Source organism: Oncorhynchus kisutch, linkage group LG6 (assembly GCF_002021735.2).
Source record: "Oncorhynchus kisutch isolate 150728-3 linkage group LG6, Okis_V2, whole genome shotgun sequence".
Classification (NCBI taxonomy): domain Eukaryota; kingdom Metazoa; phylum Chordata; class Actinopteri; order Salmoniformes; family Salmonidae; genus Oncorhynchus; species Oncorhynchus kisutch.
In genome coordinates, this window is record NC_034179.2 from 57,760,296 (window position 1) to 57,777,072 (window position 16,777).

Genomic DNA, 16,777 nt, shown 5'->3' on the forward strand with positions numbered 1-16,777 from the left:
ATGAGAGTTCTAACCCTATTCTGTTACGTCTAAGAAAAATGAAATAACAGTATTATAACAATCTTGTAATTTCGCCACCATAGGCCTACCCCCGTTGTGTCGTCAGCAAACTTGATGGTAGTGTTGGAGTCGTGGGTGAACAGGGAGTACAGGAGGGGACTAAACACACATCCCCGAGGGCCCCCCCCCCGTGTTGAGGGTCAGCGTGGCAGGTTGCCTACCCTCACCACTTCGGGCCAGCCCGTCAGGAAGTCCTGTATCCAGTTGCAGAGGGAGGTGTTCAGTCCCAGGGTCCACAGCTTGGAGGGGACTATGGTGTTGAACACTGAGCTGTAGTCTATGAACCACGTTCTCACATAGTTATTTCCCCTCTTGTCCAGGTGGGAGAGGGCCGTGTGAAGTGCAATAGAGATTGCATCATCTGTGGATCTGTTGGGGCAGTATGCAAATTGGAATGGATCCAGGGTGTCTGGGTTGATGGTATTGATGTGTGTCATGACCAGCCTTTCAAAGCACTTCATCATTACAGATGTGAATGCTATAGGGCTATAGTAATTTAGACAGGTTACCTTGGAGTTCTTGGGAACAGGGACAATGGTGGTCAGCTTGAAACATGTTGGGATTACAGACTGTAACAAGGAGACCTTGAAAATGTCAGTGAAGATACTTGCCAGCTGGTCTACGCATGCTTTGAGAACGCGCCCTGGTATTCCGTCTGGCCTGGCGACCTTGCGAGCTTTAACATGTTTCAAAGTTTTACTCACATCGGCCATGAATAGCCAGATCACACAGTCATCCAAAACAACAGGGGCTTTCACGCAAGACTCAGTGTTATATTTCTAGAATCGAGCATGAAACACATTTACAGTGGAAGAAAAAGTATGTGAACCCTTTAGAATTACCTGGATTTCTGAATAAATTTGTCATACAATTTCATCTGATCTTCATCGAAGTCACAACAGTAGACAAACACAGTCTGCTTAAACTAATAACACACAAACAATTATAATTGTTGATATTTTTATTGAACACACCGTGTAAACATTCACAGTGCAGGTTGAAAAAGTATGTGAACCCTTGGATTTTAATAACAGGTTGACCCTCCTTTGGCAGCAATAACCTCAACCAAACGTTTTCTGTAGTTGCGCATCAGACCTGCACAAAGGTCAGGAGGAATTTTGGACCATTCCTCTTTACAAAACTTTCTACTCCACAATATTCTTGGGATGTCTGGTGTGAACTGCTCTCTTGAGGTCATGCCACAGCATCTAAATCGGGTTGAGGTCAGGACTGACTGGGCCACTCCAGAAGGCGTATTTTCTTCTGTTCAAGCCATTCTGTTGATGATTTACTTCTGTCTTTAGAGCAGAAGAAGTGAGGTTTTATGTCTACCCGCATTAAAGTCTCCGGTTTCTTGTTTGTTTATGGCCCCATACATTTTTGTTGAGTGTCAAAGTGGTGTTGGCGCTCTTACCATGAGGTTTTCTATATCAGGTGAGCAAAAGCTTGAGATTTCATTCACACTGGAAGCAGCGCACCAGTTGTTGTTTATTAACAAGGCGGCCTCAGGACATACCCGTGGCCGTCTGATCGTGCTGCTGCATGGGGAAACCACTGAGTTCAAGGTATAATATAAGGATATAATATTGCAGCTTTTTAAGTCTCTCTGATAGGAGACTCTCGAACAAAGCTCGTCCATCTTATTCTCTAGTGACTGGCCATTTGCCAATAGGATGGAAGGGAGTGCCGGTCGATTTTCTCTCACCAGGATGCCGCTCGTCTACCCCATCTACGCCCGTGGCATTTTGGTAGCCCATGAAACAAAGGAATTGGTTCCGGTATGAACAAGGGAACAGGTGAGTGTGAGATGAAGTCGGATTTGAAGTCGAAATTGAGGTTAGTAACTGTTGATCTGTCCAGAAGTGATTGGCGGTCGTACACTGAGTACAGAAAACATTAAGAACACCCGCTCTTTCCATGACATAGAATAACCAGGTGAAAGCTATGATTCCTTATTGATGTCACTTGTTAAATCCACTTCAATCATTATAGATGAAGGGAGAAGGCAGGTTAAATATGGATTTTTAAGCCTTGAGACAATTTAGACATGGATTGTGTATGTGTTCAATTCAGATGGTGAATGGGCAAGACAAAAGATTTAAGTGCCTTTGAACAGGGTATGGTAGTAGGTGCCAGGCGTACCAGTTTGTGTCAAACTGCAAGACTGCTGGGTTTTTCACGCTCAACAGTTTCCTGTGTGTATCAAGAATGGTCCACCACCCAAAGGACATCCAGGCAACTTGACACAACTATGGGAATCATTGGAGTCAACATGGGGGGCCAGCATCCCTGTGGAACGCTTTCAAGTCCATGCCCCGAAGAATTGAGTCTGTACTGAGGGCAAAAAGGGTGTTCCTAATGTTTGGTATATCCAGTCTGTGATAATAGTATGAACTTTATGTACAACAAAAAGTAAAGATAAACACAAAAAAAGTCACTAAATTACGCAGTCAGGTTAGAACTCGTAAGTAGTCGGTGCCATTTCCTAAGCGGCCAACCTCAAAGTGGTACACACACTGCCTATTACCATTTACAGGAATAGCTAGTGCCTTCCTGCATGGCTTAAACCTCTTCCCACTGCTCTGCTGACCTGATTTCAAATAATAGTTGTTTTCTTTCAAATACTTTGAGCTGTGCCTATGCTTGAGCCTGCCTGCCAGCTACATTTCATTCAAATACAGGTATGGTATTTGAAAGAAAATAAATACTATTTTAACCAAGGTCTATTTCACACCTCTGCAGGGGTTCCCTAACTTTATTGGCCCACGACCCCATTTTGATATCTGAAAATTATTTAGACCCAAACCATGTGTAAAACAATTGTCATTAACAGCCCATGTTGACTTTTTAAATTGGTGCTATGGCAGTCAATTGCAAAGTAATCTGACATAAGATAAATCATCTCACCAACATTAATGAGATAGGTGTGCTTGATGCAGGTCGCATTGGAGATGATCAAAGTCAGGGGGTGTGGTTGACAGTGGGCACCTCATCTCTCCTGTCACATCCAAACTGGATCGATATTTGTTTTTAATGCAGACGAGAGCACTAAATCAGCGTACCATGAGTTATAATGCTCGGAGGGAGACGGCACAGTATCCCTTTGAGTCAGGAACCAAAACTCCTCCATAGTGACCCGTGAATGCGGTCTGCAGCGTTCAGTCACATGACAGATCGATCAGCTGTTCGATTTCACTTACTGGCATGTCAACTGAGCCAGGATCACAGTCAAACAGATTTCGCTGATTCGGTCACTCATCTGTAGAATTTTGCTGTATTTCCCCTGCATGTTTGCATTCAGTTCGTTCACTTTCCCGAATATGTCCATAACATATGCAAGGAGGACACATTTTCTTTTCATTAAACAGAAATTCAACAAAGTCTGTTTTTATATTAATTGCAAATGACAACAGTTCCTCTCTGAATTCAAAAAATCTTCCCAACACTCCAACCTCGATAACCACCAAGCCTCGGTGTGAAATAAAACATTGTCATGCACTTATCCCATATCTCCAAATAGTTTTGTGAACAAGCATGCACAATGTAGTTTACAATTGAAGTTACCAGCTGCATATCTCTGAGTCCTGTGCTCAGCTCTTTTACCGTCAGTTGCTCTAGGTGTATCCATTATAGCTCAGTGAGTGATATAATGAGTCCATATGGCAGAGGGAGACATTCATAATGTGCAAAGGCCTGCCCACTGCCCGTAATACAGTGCATTCGAAAGGTATTCAGACCCCTTCCCTTTTTACACATTTTGTTATGCTACAACCTTATTCAAAAATGTATTAAATAAAAAAAGTACTCATCAATCTACACACAATACCTGATAATGACAAAGCGAAAACAGGTGTTTGCAAATGGCCAGACGGTAGCCATTCCTCAGTAAAAGACACATGACAACCCACTTGGAATTTGCCTAAAGGCATCTAAAGGACTCAGGCCATGATGAAACCAAGATTGAACTATTTTGCCTGAATGCCAAGTGTCACGTCTGGAGGAAAACTGGCGCCATCCCTACGGTGAATCATGGTGGGGATAATTTTCAGCAGCAGGAAGACTAGTCAGGATTGAGGGAGAGATGAACGGAGCAAAGTACATAGAGATCCTTGATGAAAACCTGCTCCAGAGCGCTCAGGACCTCAGGCTGGGGGTGAAGGTTCACCTTCCAACAGGACAACGAGCCTAAGCACACAGTCAAGACATTGCAGGAGTGGCTTCGGGACAACTCTCTGAATGTCCTTGAGCGGCCCAGCCAGAGCCCGGACTTGAACCCGATCGAACATCTTTGGACAGACCTGATAATAGCTGTGAAGCAACGCTCCCCATCCAACCTGACAGAACTTGAGAGGATCTGCAGAGAAGAATGGGAGAAACTTCCCAAATACAGGTGTGCCAAGCTTGTAGCGTCATATCCAAGAAGACTCGATGCTGTAATCGATGCCAACAGTGCTTCAACAAGGTACTGAGTAAAGGGTCTGAATACTAATGTAAATGTGATATTTCCATTTTTATTTTCATAAAATTAGCAAAAATGTCTAAACCTGTTTTTGCTTTGTCATTGTGGCGTATTGTGTGTATATTAGAATAAGGCTGAAACGTAACAAAATATGGAAAAAGTCAAGAGGCCTGAATACTTTCCGAAGGCACTCTGTCCTTGTGAATAGCATCCCCCGACATGTAACGAACAAAAGTCATTGCATTGGCATCTCGGCCCTCACCGCTAACATCCTTTTGGAGAGTATAAGGTGAGGAGTTTGAGTCGTTCAGTCAGAGTTTCCTCTTGATTGCTAGCTAAGGCATCAATTCTTAGTTTCACAGTGATATCTGCCAAAGGTATTAATGTGAGTTTCTGTCCCTCTGCCTCCTCACACATTATTTTCACCATATCAATTGCGTCTGGTAATATCAAAGTCTCTGCAATAGTGTGTGGTTACATAGCGTTGCGGGCTTAGCCATTCACCGTGGGAATGATTCAAGTGCAACGGTCAAGTGTGGCCTTTCCCACGATCTAAGGGAGGTTAACCACATTACAGTTAGAGAGACAAAGACAACATTATTGTATATATGTGTGTATTTATTTTTTAAATTGGACAAAAGTAGAGACTTCGAGCTAGAAAATGGTATATCATACACTGCAGTTGAGGAACAATGGAAAAGTAATTCTGCTTTGAAAATAAACTTGTAAACCCAGTTTTGAGAAAATGGCCTGTGAATGTTTTGGTACCTAGTGAAGAGCTCTTCTTTGTTTACACCCATTCAACATCGTTCACACCCTCTTAAGCCTTAGCCCCACCCATCTCTTTAAAGATTCACGTGTGAGGCCATGTGTGAAACAGAGTGAATAAGGTAGTCTAGTAATGGTAGTAGTAAAAATGCAATTTATCTCGTCCTTGGCCTATATCCCAGTCTTACTTTGGTGCAGGTCATGTTCTTCACATTACCGTCTCTGTTAAACACACACTATATCAAATACAATCAAAGTTTATTTGTCATATGCACAGGATACAGAAGGTGTAAACGGTACAGTGAAATGGTTACTTTCATAGTGGAGTCTTTTGTTTAGACAAGTATCTAGCTAGCTAAATAATTAACCATAATCTCAACTCATACGACCTTGCACCATGCATGAATCTGCAGGTAGCTGAAGCTAAACAACTAGGTTCAATGTTTGCTAGTTGGCTAACATTAGGCTATAATAGCCATGCAAATGGCTATCTGAGATGTGAATAATATTACTACACAGATCATATGCGTAACATTAGCTAGCGAGCCAGCCAGCTAACATCAGCCATCTAACTAACAGTACTCTTTAATTTGCAATGAAAATGACTTTCTGACAAAATTAGAAATGTATGATATCTGAAAATGTAGCTAGACATTTACCTATATACATAGATGAACGCTTCTCCCTCTCTGTCATGGATGGCATGGTTGCCCTTAGTTTGAAGATGTAACCCAGGGACAGGTGTTTTAAACAACAACCTTCTGTGTTTTCTTTTAAACTCTCTCCTCATTTGGGGCTCCCAAGTAATGCAGCGGTCTAAGGCACTGCATCTCAGTGCTAGAGGCGTCACTACAGAACCTGGTTCGATTCCAGGCTGTATCACAACCAGCTGTGATTGGGAGTCCCATAGGGCAGCGCACAATTGGCCCAACGTCGCCCGGATTAGGCTTTGGCCGGGGTGGGCCGTCATTGTAAATATGAATTTGTTATTAACTGACTTGCTAAGTTAAATAAAGGTTCAATAAAAAAATTGCCAATCATCTTTCTGCTTCCACCAGGCATTCCACTGATTTCAAAACTCGGGCAACTTCTTCCGTAAATCAGGGATTTCCTCATCGTCTGATTCATTTTCAGAGTCCGATAGAGTCAGCATGGCATGATTGTCCTCAAGAAAGTAGTCTATCACAACTTTTTCCCACTGATCTTTGTCGATAGAGCCTGTTAACGGCAGCAATGTTGAGCAGTAGCAAAAAAATAGTATCTTTCAAAAAATGCAGCGGTAGAAAGGATTATCTACACATACTGAGCAGCTCATGTTATAGACAGAAGCACGCTACATGGCAGACCAATCCGAACTCATCTCTCGGCTTGTCCAGCCCATCAATTTTCTCAGCCAATCATAGCTAGTGGGAAGGTTCCTGTATTTTTCAGTGGCTAAACCAACTAGGCTACTATTTAACAATTGTATTTGTATTTACAGATTGCATACATGTTTGGTTTTTGCATTTTGATAAATAAAAAATGTATAAAATAATAAGTTCAAATTCCTCTCATGTGAAGTATTGACATGCGACATATGCCTAGCTTCTTGAAACAGGTCACATATTGGTGGGTGGGTATAAACAATCCCTTTGAGCATGGTGAAGTTATTAATTAAACTTTGCATGGTGTATCAATACACCCAGTCACTACAAATATACAGGTGTCCTTCCCATCTCATTTGCCGCAGAGGAATGAAACCACTCACGGATTTCACCATGAGGCCAATGATGACTTAAAAACAGTTTGAGTTTAATGGCTGTAATAGGAGAAAACTGAGGATGGATCAACAACATTGTAATAATACTAACATAAATGACAAAGTGAAACGAAGGAAGCCTGTACAGAATAAAACATATTCCAAAACATGCATGCTGTTTGCAATAAGACACTAAAGTAAAAGGCAAAACATGTGGCAAAGAAATTAACTTTGTCCTGAGTACAAAGATCTATGTTTCGTCAAACACAACACATCACTGAGTACCACTCTTAATATTTTCAAACATGGTGGCTTAATCATGTTATGGGTATGCTTGTCATCGGCAAGGACTAGGGAGTTTTTTAAGCATAATAATAAATGGAGTAAAACTAAGCACAGGCAAAATCCTGGTTCTTTCCAACAGGCACTGCGAGACCAATTCACCTTTCAGCAGGACAATAACCTAACACAAGGCCAAGTATACTCCGGAGTGTCTTACCAAGAAGACATTAAATGTTCCTGAGTGGCCTAGTTACAGTTTGGACTTAAATCTGCTTGAAAAGCTATGATCAACAACTAACTTGACAGAGCTTGAAGAATTGTGTGGTCTGAGGCAGGTGTTAGATTAGAGGGTTTTCAAGTGCAAAGTTAATAATGATGGTTTTGGGAAACAGAGCAGAGATTTAACGATGCTCCAACAAAAGTTTGAACGATTAACTTAGCCTTAAGATGCTTTTGGGAAGCCGGCCCCAGGTCATTCCTGTGTGATGAGAGCTAAGATTTGTACCGTTCTGCACTTGTAAAACTACACAGCTGTTTTGTACACTTTGTCTGGACTGTATGAATATTCACTCAGAATAAATAAAAACAGGGACTGTAGTATTTAGAGGAAGAGATTCCCCCTGCCCAGACGAGTAACTCCCCCATCTACCACATTTGGGCTAATCAACCACATTAGTCCAGTGCCACCTGTACAACCACCTGTTTGTACCCAGGCCACCAGGCCCACAGCCCATTGGATACCTCAGTATTCCACACAGCACCTGTTCACCTGCCTGAGAGAGAAAGACCCTTTCTCTATCCCTCTCACCCTCCCTGTCCCTTTTCTTCTCCCCCGCTTTCCCCTTTCCCATAGACAGCAAAAACAATACAAATAAAGCCTCAATCAATAAAAAATGAGAGGAACCTTTAAGAGTGCCAAAGCTAGTTCTTCAGCTATTATATTTGACTTCATTATAAGGGCACAAGGCGAGACCCAGATGCAGACAAGGGAGGCAGATGGTTTGAGTCTTTGATATTTATTAAATCATTCCAAAAGGGGTAGGCAAGAGAATGGTCGTGGACATGCAAAAGGTCAAAACCAGTTCAGAGTCCAGGAGGTACAGAGTGGCAGGCGGCTTCGAGATCAGGGCAGGCAGAATGGTCAGGCAGGAGTGTACGGAGTCCAGAAAACTGGCAAGGGTCAAAACCGGGAGGACTAGCAAAAGAGAATAGAAAAAGCAGGAGCACGGGAATAATACGCTGGTTGACTTGAACATACAAGACGAACTGGCACAGAGAGACAGGAAACACAGGGATAAATACACCGGGAAAATAAGCGACACCTGGAAGGGGTGGAGACAATCACAAGGACAGGTGAAACAGATCAGGGTGTGACATTCATAACAATTGGACAGGGCTGATTTATATATAATGTTATTTATAGACTGTATTTGATATTTAAAACACTTTGAAATGCCAGTTAGGCGTGGCTCGCTTAACTGCTGCTCCCACGGACAGAATGTGGGCAATTGTTTTATTGTGATTTAAGATTGTTTTGTGAGTGAGAGTTGGAACCTTGAACGACTTGCCTCCAGCAAATATACAGGTGAAAAACAATCCTTTCTGAGAGGGTCAAGGGGTATAAGTACACGTTTGTGATGAACAGTCCTTCTTACAATTCCATTTTCCATCCGCTTTGTGTTGACCCGTAAACTCTAACGCTTCCCCTCTGTCCAGGTGAATGCTCCAGCTCCGGTGCGGCCGGGGGCGGTGGAGCAGTACAAGAGGGCGTTTGCCCGTCAGAGAGCCCGTGACCTGGCACAGCATGCAGATACACTGCTCTACAAGGACAAGGAGATTGCTGCCCTTCAGCAGGAGTGTAGGCAGCTGGAGACCCGTCTGGGCACAGCCAAGGTACTCCACACCATAGAAATAGAATCGGAATACCCATTCTAGTATCTGTACTTCTATACCCAATTCAGGTGAGAACACTCTTTCAATACCAATCTAATGTTTGTGTTTGAGATCGACTACTTTGCAGTCTGACTGCAAAATCACTGATGTAAAAATCACCTTGGCTTGCATTCCCTCAAATGCGCTCAACATTTCAGATGTAAAAATCACCTTGGCTTGTATCCCCTCGAACTCGCTGAACATTTCAATAATAACCTGTTATCTAACACTAGCAGTCTGCTCACAAAAGGCTCTCTGTGTCATCCATTGTAGTCAGTCCTATTCACTAATCTCATCAAAGGACTAAAATGCCTCAAGTTTGCCCTCTGTTGGTCTGGTTGGTAACTGCTCTTGAAAACCCTCTAAGCCTGAACTAGTGACTGAGCTGTACTGATACAGATGTGTAGATAGAGAGACCACCCTCTCCTCATGGCTGTGATCTAAGTGCCTGATTTAAATTACTCCTCTCTATGCCCGTCTGTGACTAAGAGCTCATTTTCTTGCTCTGAATATCTGCTGGGAGTACTACTACAGAGGGAATCCCAGGATGAGCTGTGGACTGAGTTGATGGTGATGATCAGTGGCGGACTTACCATTAGACAGAAGAGGCAATTGCTTCAGGCCTCACATCTATAACATCCGTAGAGTACGGCCTTTCCTCGCCAAGGAAGCGGTTTATGTCCTAATCCAGGCACTTGTCATCTCCCGTCTAGACTACTGAAACTCTCTTTTGGCTGGGCTCCCCGCTTGTGCCATCAAACCCCTGCAACATATCCGGACCTCCAGTGAACACGGTGAAAAACGCAGCTGCTTCTTTAAGGGACCAAACTATTTCAAACTTTTAAAATGTAAATGTTTTCAATGTTTAAAACATAGCGATCGGATCGTAAATGGAGGCAGCTGAAGTTTGAATCCCGTGAGGGTGAAATACAGTCAATAGACAGACTTGTCAGGGATTGTTTGGCGAGTAATCTGGCTAGCCTAGCTATAACATTACATTTAGTTGGCTATCTAACGTTACCTTGAACAGCAATAACAGAAACATATGGACACCAGTAGAAATCTATACAGTGGTGAGAAAAGCATGGAGACAAATTTATCAAAGAAAGAAAGTGCCAATAGCATGGCTAATCTCATGACGGAGATAAGGAGTCTAGGTACAAAAATTGAAGAAGAAAAAAAGAAATAAGAAATGAAGCTGTGTATTGAAAAAGGAAGGAATAGTAAAGTTGACAGTTTACGTGTATCTTTGGAGAAAGCCATTTAGGATAATCATACAGCTCTGTCGACTCAACTGGAGAATAATAACAAGCAGCTACAAGACCACATAGCTCTTGAAGTTGGACGTCTGGAGTCCCATGTAGAATTCCTAGAATCTGGGAGAATAGGCGCTGCCAAAACAAAGTTCGACCCAGACGTGTCTATCATAATGGCATGTCTGCCAGCTGATGAATATGAGGACCTAATCTCCAAAGTGAACCAGTTGATATTGGTAGGCCTAGGCTTCGAAAAACAGAGGTGACTGTAGTTGAGAGGGGTTGTCGGAGTGTCGGTCTGTGAAGGAGAAAGTGGCTCTGTTACGGAAAAAACTAAAGCTGCGAGACCATCCTGATTATAATAAAGTCTTCCTTCGAACAGCCAAGTCTCACATGATCGCCTTATAGAACTGAACTTCAAGACGCTGCTGAGAGAAATACCAGGAGGAAATAATTATTTTGTCATGGGACGAGAACAACCAGAGGGACAACACGGACAAGGACATGGGGGTGGACAGACCTACTACGTACTGAGGGGCTTCCCATCCCCTACGAGATTCTATTTCAATAGCGCATTGGAATGTTAACGGATGGACTACATCGAACAACACACAATGAATAATGGTACTAAAATCCTTAAACCCAGACATTATCTCAATAAGTGAAACGCATTTGTGTCGGCAACAACAGCAACACTGGGGATCTTAACAGTTGAATTGGGAGGTTAGATGACTATATAAATGATATTGATGATAATTCCATCGCGTGTTGCTTTGGATGACTTTGATAATCATCATGGAGAGAAACCCTATTAGAATTCCTTCAGGACTCTAAAAGGTCATTAATGGAAGGATATGCCCCTAAAGTGATAACTTTACATCCATATCTGGCAAAGGAAAAGCTGTGGTGGACTATATAGTTAACCTGGAATTGAAGGTGCTATCTCCTACACAGATGGTTGAAGAATGCAAATGTTTTGACTTAATTGGAGAGAAAAAAAGTAGACTTCCTGATCATTCTCTTTTATTTATGATATTTTCTGTTGGCCACAAACTTTCTCAACCAGGTACTGCTGTGCATCACTCGGGGCAAAAGATACATACATATTTAGGCATAGCCCTAATTGTAAGAAATGAAATGTGCCAAATTACTTTCTATGTTCTGAAATGGCATGTTGAGCTCTGGTGGAACTCATCGAAACTCTGCAAAGATGCCAAGAAACATTTGATTTAGATATGTGGTATGAACATTTTTATGATATTATACATTCTGAAATGTGGAAAAAATTTGAATTAAGAATACAGCCCCAAGTCCAGGAAAGTTTATAAGTGGAACAAGCCTTATTGGCATGATTAGTTAAGGGATGTATGGTCAGTAATGCGTTAGGCTCTGAATACTTATTTTTACAGTGTAAAGATAGGAATACAAGAGAACCGTGTAGGAAGGAATTTAAGAAAAAACAGCATGTGTTTGATAAAAGACTGTGCCTATTTAAACAGAGATATCAGAGAGGGCAGTTATTACACCTTGAGGAGATACAGACAAGAAATCCTCAACAGTTTTGGAGCCAAATAAAAAAGTTAGGACCAAAACGACATAAGAAAATTCCAATGGAAGTCAGGGAAGAGCAGGGGGGGGCTGAACTCTTATAATAGATACAGTTGAAGTCTGAAGTTTTGCATACAAATGCATTTAAACTAAGTTTTTCACAATTCCTGACATTTAAGCCTAGTAAAAATGCCCTGTCTTAGGTCAGTTAGGATCACCACTTTATTTTAAGAATGTGAAATACAGAATAATAGTAGAGAATGATTTATTTGAGCTTTTATTTCTTTCATCACATTCCCAGTGGGTCAGAAGTTTACATACACTCAATTAGTATGTGGTAGTATTGCCTTTAAATTGTTTAACTTGGGTCAAACGTTTTCGGTTTTCCACAAGCTTCCCACAATAGAACCTAGGTGAATTTTGGCCCATTCCTCCTGACAGAGCTCGTGTAACTGAGTCAGGTTTGTAGGCCTCCTTGCTCGCACACACTTTTTCAGTTCTGCCCACAAATGTTCTATAGGATTGAGTTCAGGGCTTTGTGATGTCCACTCCAATACCTTGACTTTGTTGTTCTTAAGCCATTTTGCCACAACTTTGGAAGTATGCTTGGGGTCATTGTCCATTTGGAAGACCCATTTGCAACCAAGCTTTAACTTCCTGACTGATGTCTTGAGATGTTGCATCAATATAGCCACATAATTGTTTTTCCTCATGGTGCCATCTATTTTGTGAAGTGCACCAGTCCCTCCTGCAGCAAAGCACCCCCACTGTACTTCACGGTTGGGATGGTGTTCTTCAGCTTGCAAGCCTCCCCCTTTTACCTCCAAACATAACGATGGTCATTATGGCCAAACAGTTTTGTTTTTGTTTCATCAATGTCTACACTGTATTTTTGATCAATTTGATTTTATTCTAATGGACAAAAAAAGGTGCTTTTCTTTAAAAAACAAGGGCATTTCTAAGTGACCCCAAACTTTTGAATGGTAGTGTATGTATATTATTTTACTGCTCTAGGGATGTAATTATTGTTTGGATAACCTTATATACTATTAAGTATTGATTTACTTTTTCTTTTTTCACTCTTTGTCATGCATAATGCAGAGAACACCGGAGAAGAATGATCATTTAATTACCATAGTGAATTATTGTAATGTTTGTTGATGTGTCAATTAATCCCATAAGGGATAGGTTGCCAATTGGCAATTTGACACGAAAATAACATTTCATTATTTCATTTGTTCATTCATTCCAGAATGCGGCAGCCCGCATGGTGTTCAAACCTTCCTAAGTTCTTCCATGTCACCCCGCTCCTCCGCACAGTCCACTGGCTTCCAGTCTAAGCTCGCATCATCTTCAAGACCCAGGTGGTTGCCTGCAGTGCAGCAAGAGGAACTGCCCCTCCTTACCTTCAGGCTATCCTCAAACCCTACATCCCAATCCTAGCACTCCGTTCCTCCACCTCTGGTCTCTTGGCCCTCCCACCCCTACGGGAGGGCAGCTCCCGCTCAGCCCAGTGAAAGATCTTCTCTGTACTGGCACCCCAATGGTGGAACAAGCTTCCCCCTAAAGTCAGGAAAGCGGAGCCCCTGCCCATCTTTCTAAAACATCTGAAACCTTATCTCTTTGAATAGTATTTTAAATATCTCTCATGGCGTCTCCACTTGAGGTCCCCCCATGTTCCACTCGAGGCCCCCCAACCCCCCACTCCCCTGACAAACAACCCGCTATAGTGGGCTGCTGGAAGGGGGGTTTTGCCTGGCCACTGTGCCCAGGTTAATGGGGCCACATTGTTGACAGAAAAGGCCCCCAAAAAAGTTAATGAATCCATACAGCCAAGTAATAATTCATCATAGATCAATAATTTATTTCCATACATATATATTTCATATCAATGTTAAAATAATCCAGGTTCTTCTCATAATAGTAGAAACAAGTGTCATTAATCACCCACAGACTGGTTAATAATAATGGACTATTCCACATGCATTGTTTCACGCAATATGATTGCTAATGTGACTTTCATTGAAATTAAGCTACAGCATTGAGGCACTTTCAGAGTGGGGCAGAGAAAATACATTTTTATTTTAACTGAAGTTAACCTTTACCTAAATTAACATTTATTTAGTGAAAAGCCAGGTGCTGCTGATAATGCTGCCATCTTGTCGAAGCCCATGTAGCTCATGCTGTCTGGCAAAAAGAGTATGGCATGTCATATTTTTTTGGGCCAGACAGTATCAGATATATGGGCTACATATAGTAAGACAGAGGGGCGCTGTTCCCCTCGCTTGGATGCTTTCTCCGGTGAGATAGTTTCAGCCACTTACGAATTGAAAGAAAGTTGGCAGGTACACATTGCACTGTTAGGATGCTGGAATTATTTTGGATGAACGTGCGAAGGTAGCTTACTTTTTGAAGTGATTTGTATGTCATTCAGATGAAAACATCATGACTGGTTGTGTTCATGGCACATTAAAAGGTAATACATGTTTACAGTTAAATTACATATCGTTACTCTAAAACCCATACAAAATGTGTGTGGGGGTGCTCAGACTGACCGCTGCCTGGGGCCTCCAAGTCACTAAGTGTGCCCCTTGTGATGATAATATTGAGGATGATGATGGCAGTGTCAGTATGTTCACCGGTGGTGAAACATTGTTTTCCCAGCCTGAGCGGAAAAGTCCTCAAGCATTACAATGAATTGTTTCACATCTCTTTGACATCTGTGTGTGTGTGTTGCAGGGCTGCCCTATCCCGTCCAGTGTGGTGGAGTTTGAGAGGCTGCTGAGGGAGTCCCAGAAGGAGGTGCTAAGGCTCCAGAGGCAACTGTCAGTCTCCTCCTCCAGAGTCACCTCCTCTAAAGAAACGTCCTGCAGGGAGCACAACGGCCACGGCAGGCCCTGCACACCTGAGGAGAAGAGGAAAGAGAATGTAAGGACTGGAACTATTTAATGATATAATAAATACCATTTAGCAGACACTTGTATCTAAAGCGACTAACAGTCATTTGTGCATGGCTCCAGCACTGCCCCCTGTTGATGGTAAAGAGCACTACATCAGAGCGGTATAGGAACGGAATACCTTTTGCCCTGTTAGAAAGAGAACTCAAAGCAACGGACCTGGGTTCAAAAACGTTTAAAAATAATTTTGAATGCTTTAGCTGTACCTGATTGAGCTTGCCGAGTTGCGATGTAACCAATAGAAAACTCTTAAATGCACAAACCATACCCACCTGGCACCAGAGATACTTTTGAGGAGATGGGGAAACTCCATTGGAATCATATTAACGCTCATTGTGTACTTTGCCTGTACGTTGTCAATGGCCCACGCAGTGCATTTTGGGTACACTCTGACAAGGAGATCTCTCCTTCAAGGCATCAATGGGAGTCAATTGGGCGCTAGCACAAAATCCAAACATGAGCACAAATTGAACAAGAAGCTCAACATTACAAATCTTTTCCAGGATTTGAGGTAATTAGCTTGTTCTCTGTAATATCGTATAGCTTTGAAATCGTGACATTACGTAAAATATGCTGACTTCTCGACTCATACCCTGACTTTTAGAAGGGATTGCATGATGATTAGCTTATCAACCGCGTGACGCAGCATGACACCGCAAAGGTGACTGGTGGACAGTCTGCTGGGCAGAGCGTAATACTTTTCTCCATTCATTTCCCACTGGGATTCTTATCTCCTTCTTTTCTAATAGCTCTGCTGGCACTTCAAGCAGGCTTAAGCAAATGATACAATTATTAGAAATATTTAAAAAATGTTATATTCCCACCTTTATATTAGTGATTAGGATTTTATAAAAACATTAGTACAAATCAAATTGTATTTGTCACATGCGCCAAATACCACAGGTGTAGACCTTACCGTGAAATGTTTACTTATAAGCCCTTAACCAACAATGATTTTTAAGAAAATAGAGTAAAGAAAATATTTACTAAATATTAAAAAGAAAAAAGGATCACAATAAAATAACAATAATGAGGCTGAATACAGGGGGTAACAGTACTGAGTCAATGAGTGTGGGTACAGGTTAGTTAAGGTCATTTGTACATGTAGGTAGGGGTAAATACAAAGAAATAGTCCAGGTGGCCATTCGATTAATTGTTCAGCAGTTTAATGGCTTGGGGGTAGAAGCTGTTAACTTCTTGCGTCGAGCCATCCCGGATCCGGGATCGTGAATACAGCCTCAAGCTCATTACCATAACGCAACGTTAACTATTCATGAAAATCGCAAATGAAATTAATATGCTAGCTCTCAAGCTTAGCCTTTTGTTAACAACACTGTCATCTCAGATTTTCAAAATATGCTTCTCAACCATAGCAAAACAAGCATTTGTGTAACAACTAGCGCAGCTAGCGTAGCATTTAGCGTTAGCATCAGCAGGCAACATTTTCACAAAAACCAGAAAATCATTCAAATAAAATAATTTACCTTTGAAGAACTTCAGATGTTTTCAATGAGGAGACTCTCAGTTAGATAGCAAATGCTCAGTTTTTCCTGAAAGATTATTTGTTTAGGAGAAATCGCTCCGTTTGGTGCGTCACGTTTGGATACCAAAAACAAACGAAAAATCAGTCATCAAAACGCCGAACTTTTTTCCAAATTAACTCCATAATATCGACTGAAACATGGTAAACGTTGTTTAGAATCAATCCTCAAGGTGTTTTTCACATATCTCTTCATGATATATCGTTCATTGAAAGCCTCCTCTCTCCTCTCAATCA

At 41.8% G+C, this 16,777-nt stretch overlaps 1 protein-coding gene across 10 annotated transcripts in view; it reads left to right on the forward strand.

Annotated features, from left to right (window-relative positions):
- LOC109893032 (peripheral-type benzodiazepine receptor-associated protein 1) overlaps positions 1-16,777 on the forward strand; it is a 176,905-nt gene that overhangs the window by 93,578 nt on the left and 66,550 nt on the right. For all 10 annotated transcript variants that reach the window (XM_031827006.1, XM_031827005.1, XM_020486026.2 and 7 more), the window contains exons 4-5: positions 9,024-9,200; positions 14,783-14,971. In XM_031827006.1, the coding sequence (XP_031682866.1) occupies positions 9,024-9,200; positions 14,783-14,971 (366 nt within the window). The remainder of the gene's footprint in view (positions 1-9,023; positions 9,201-14,782; positions 14,972-16,777) is intronic.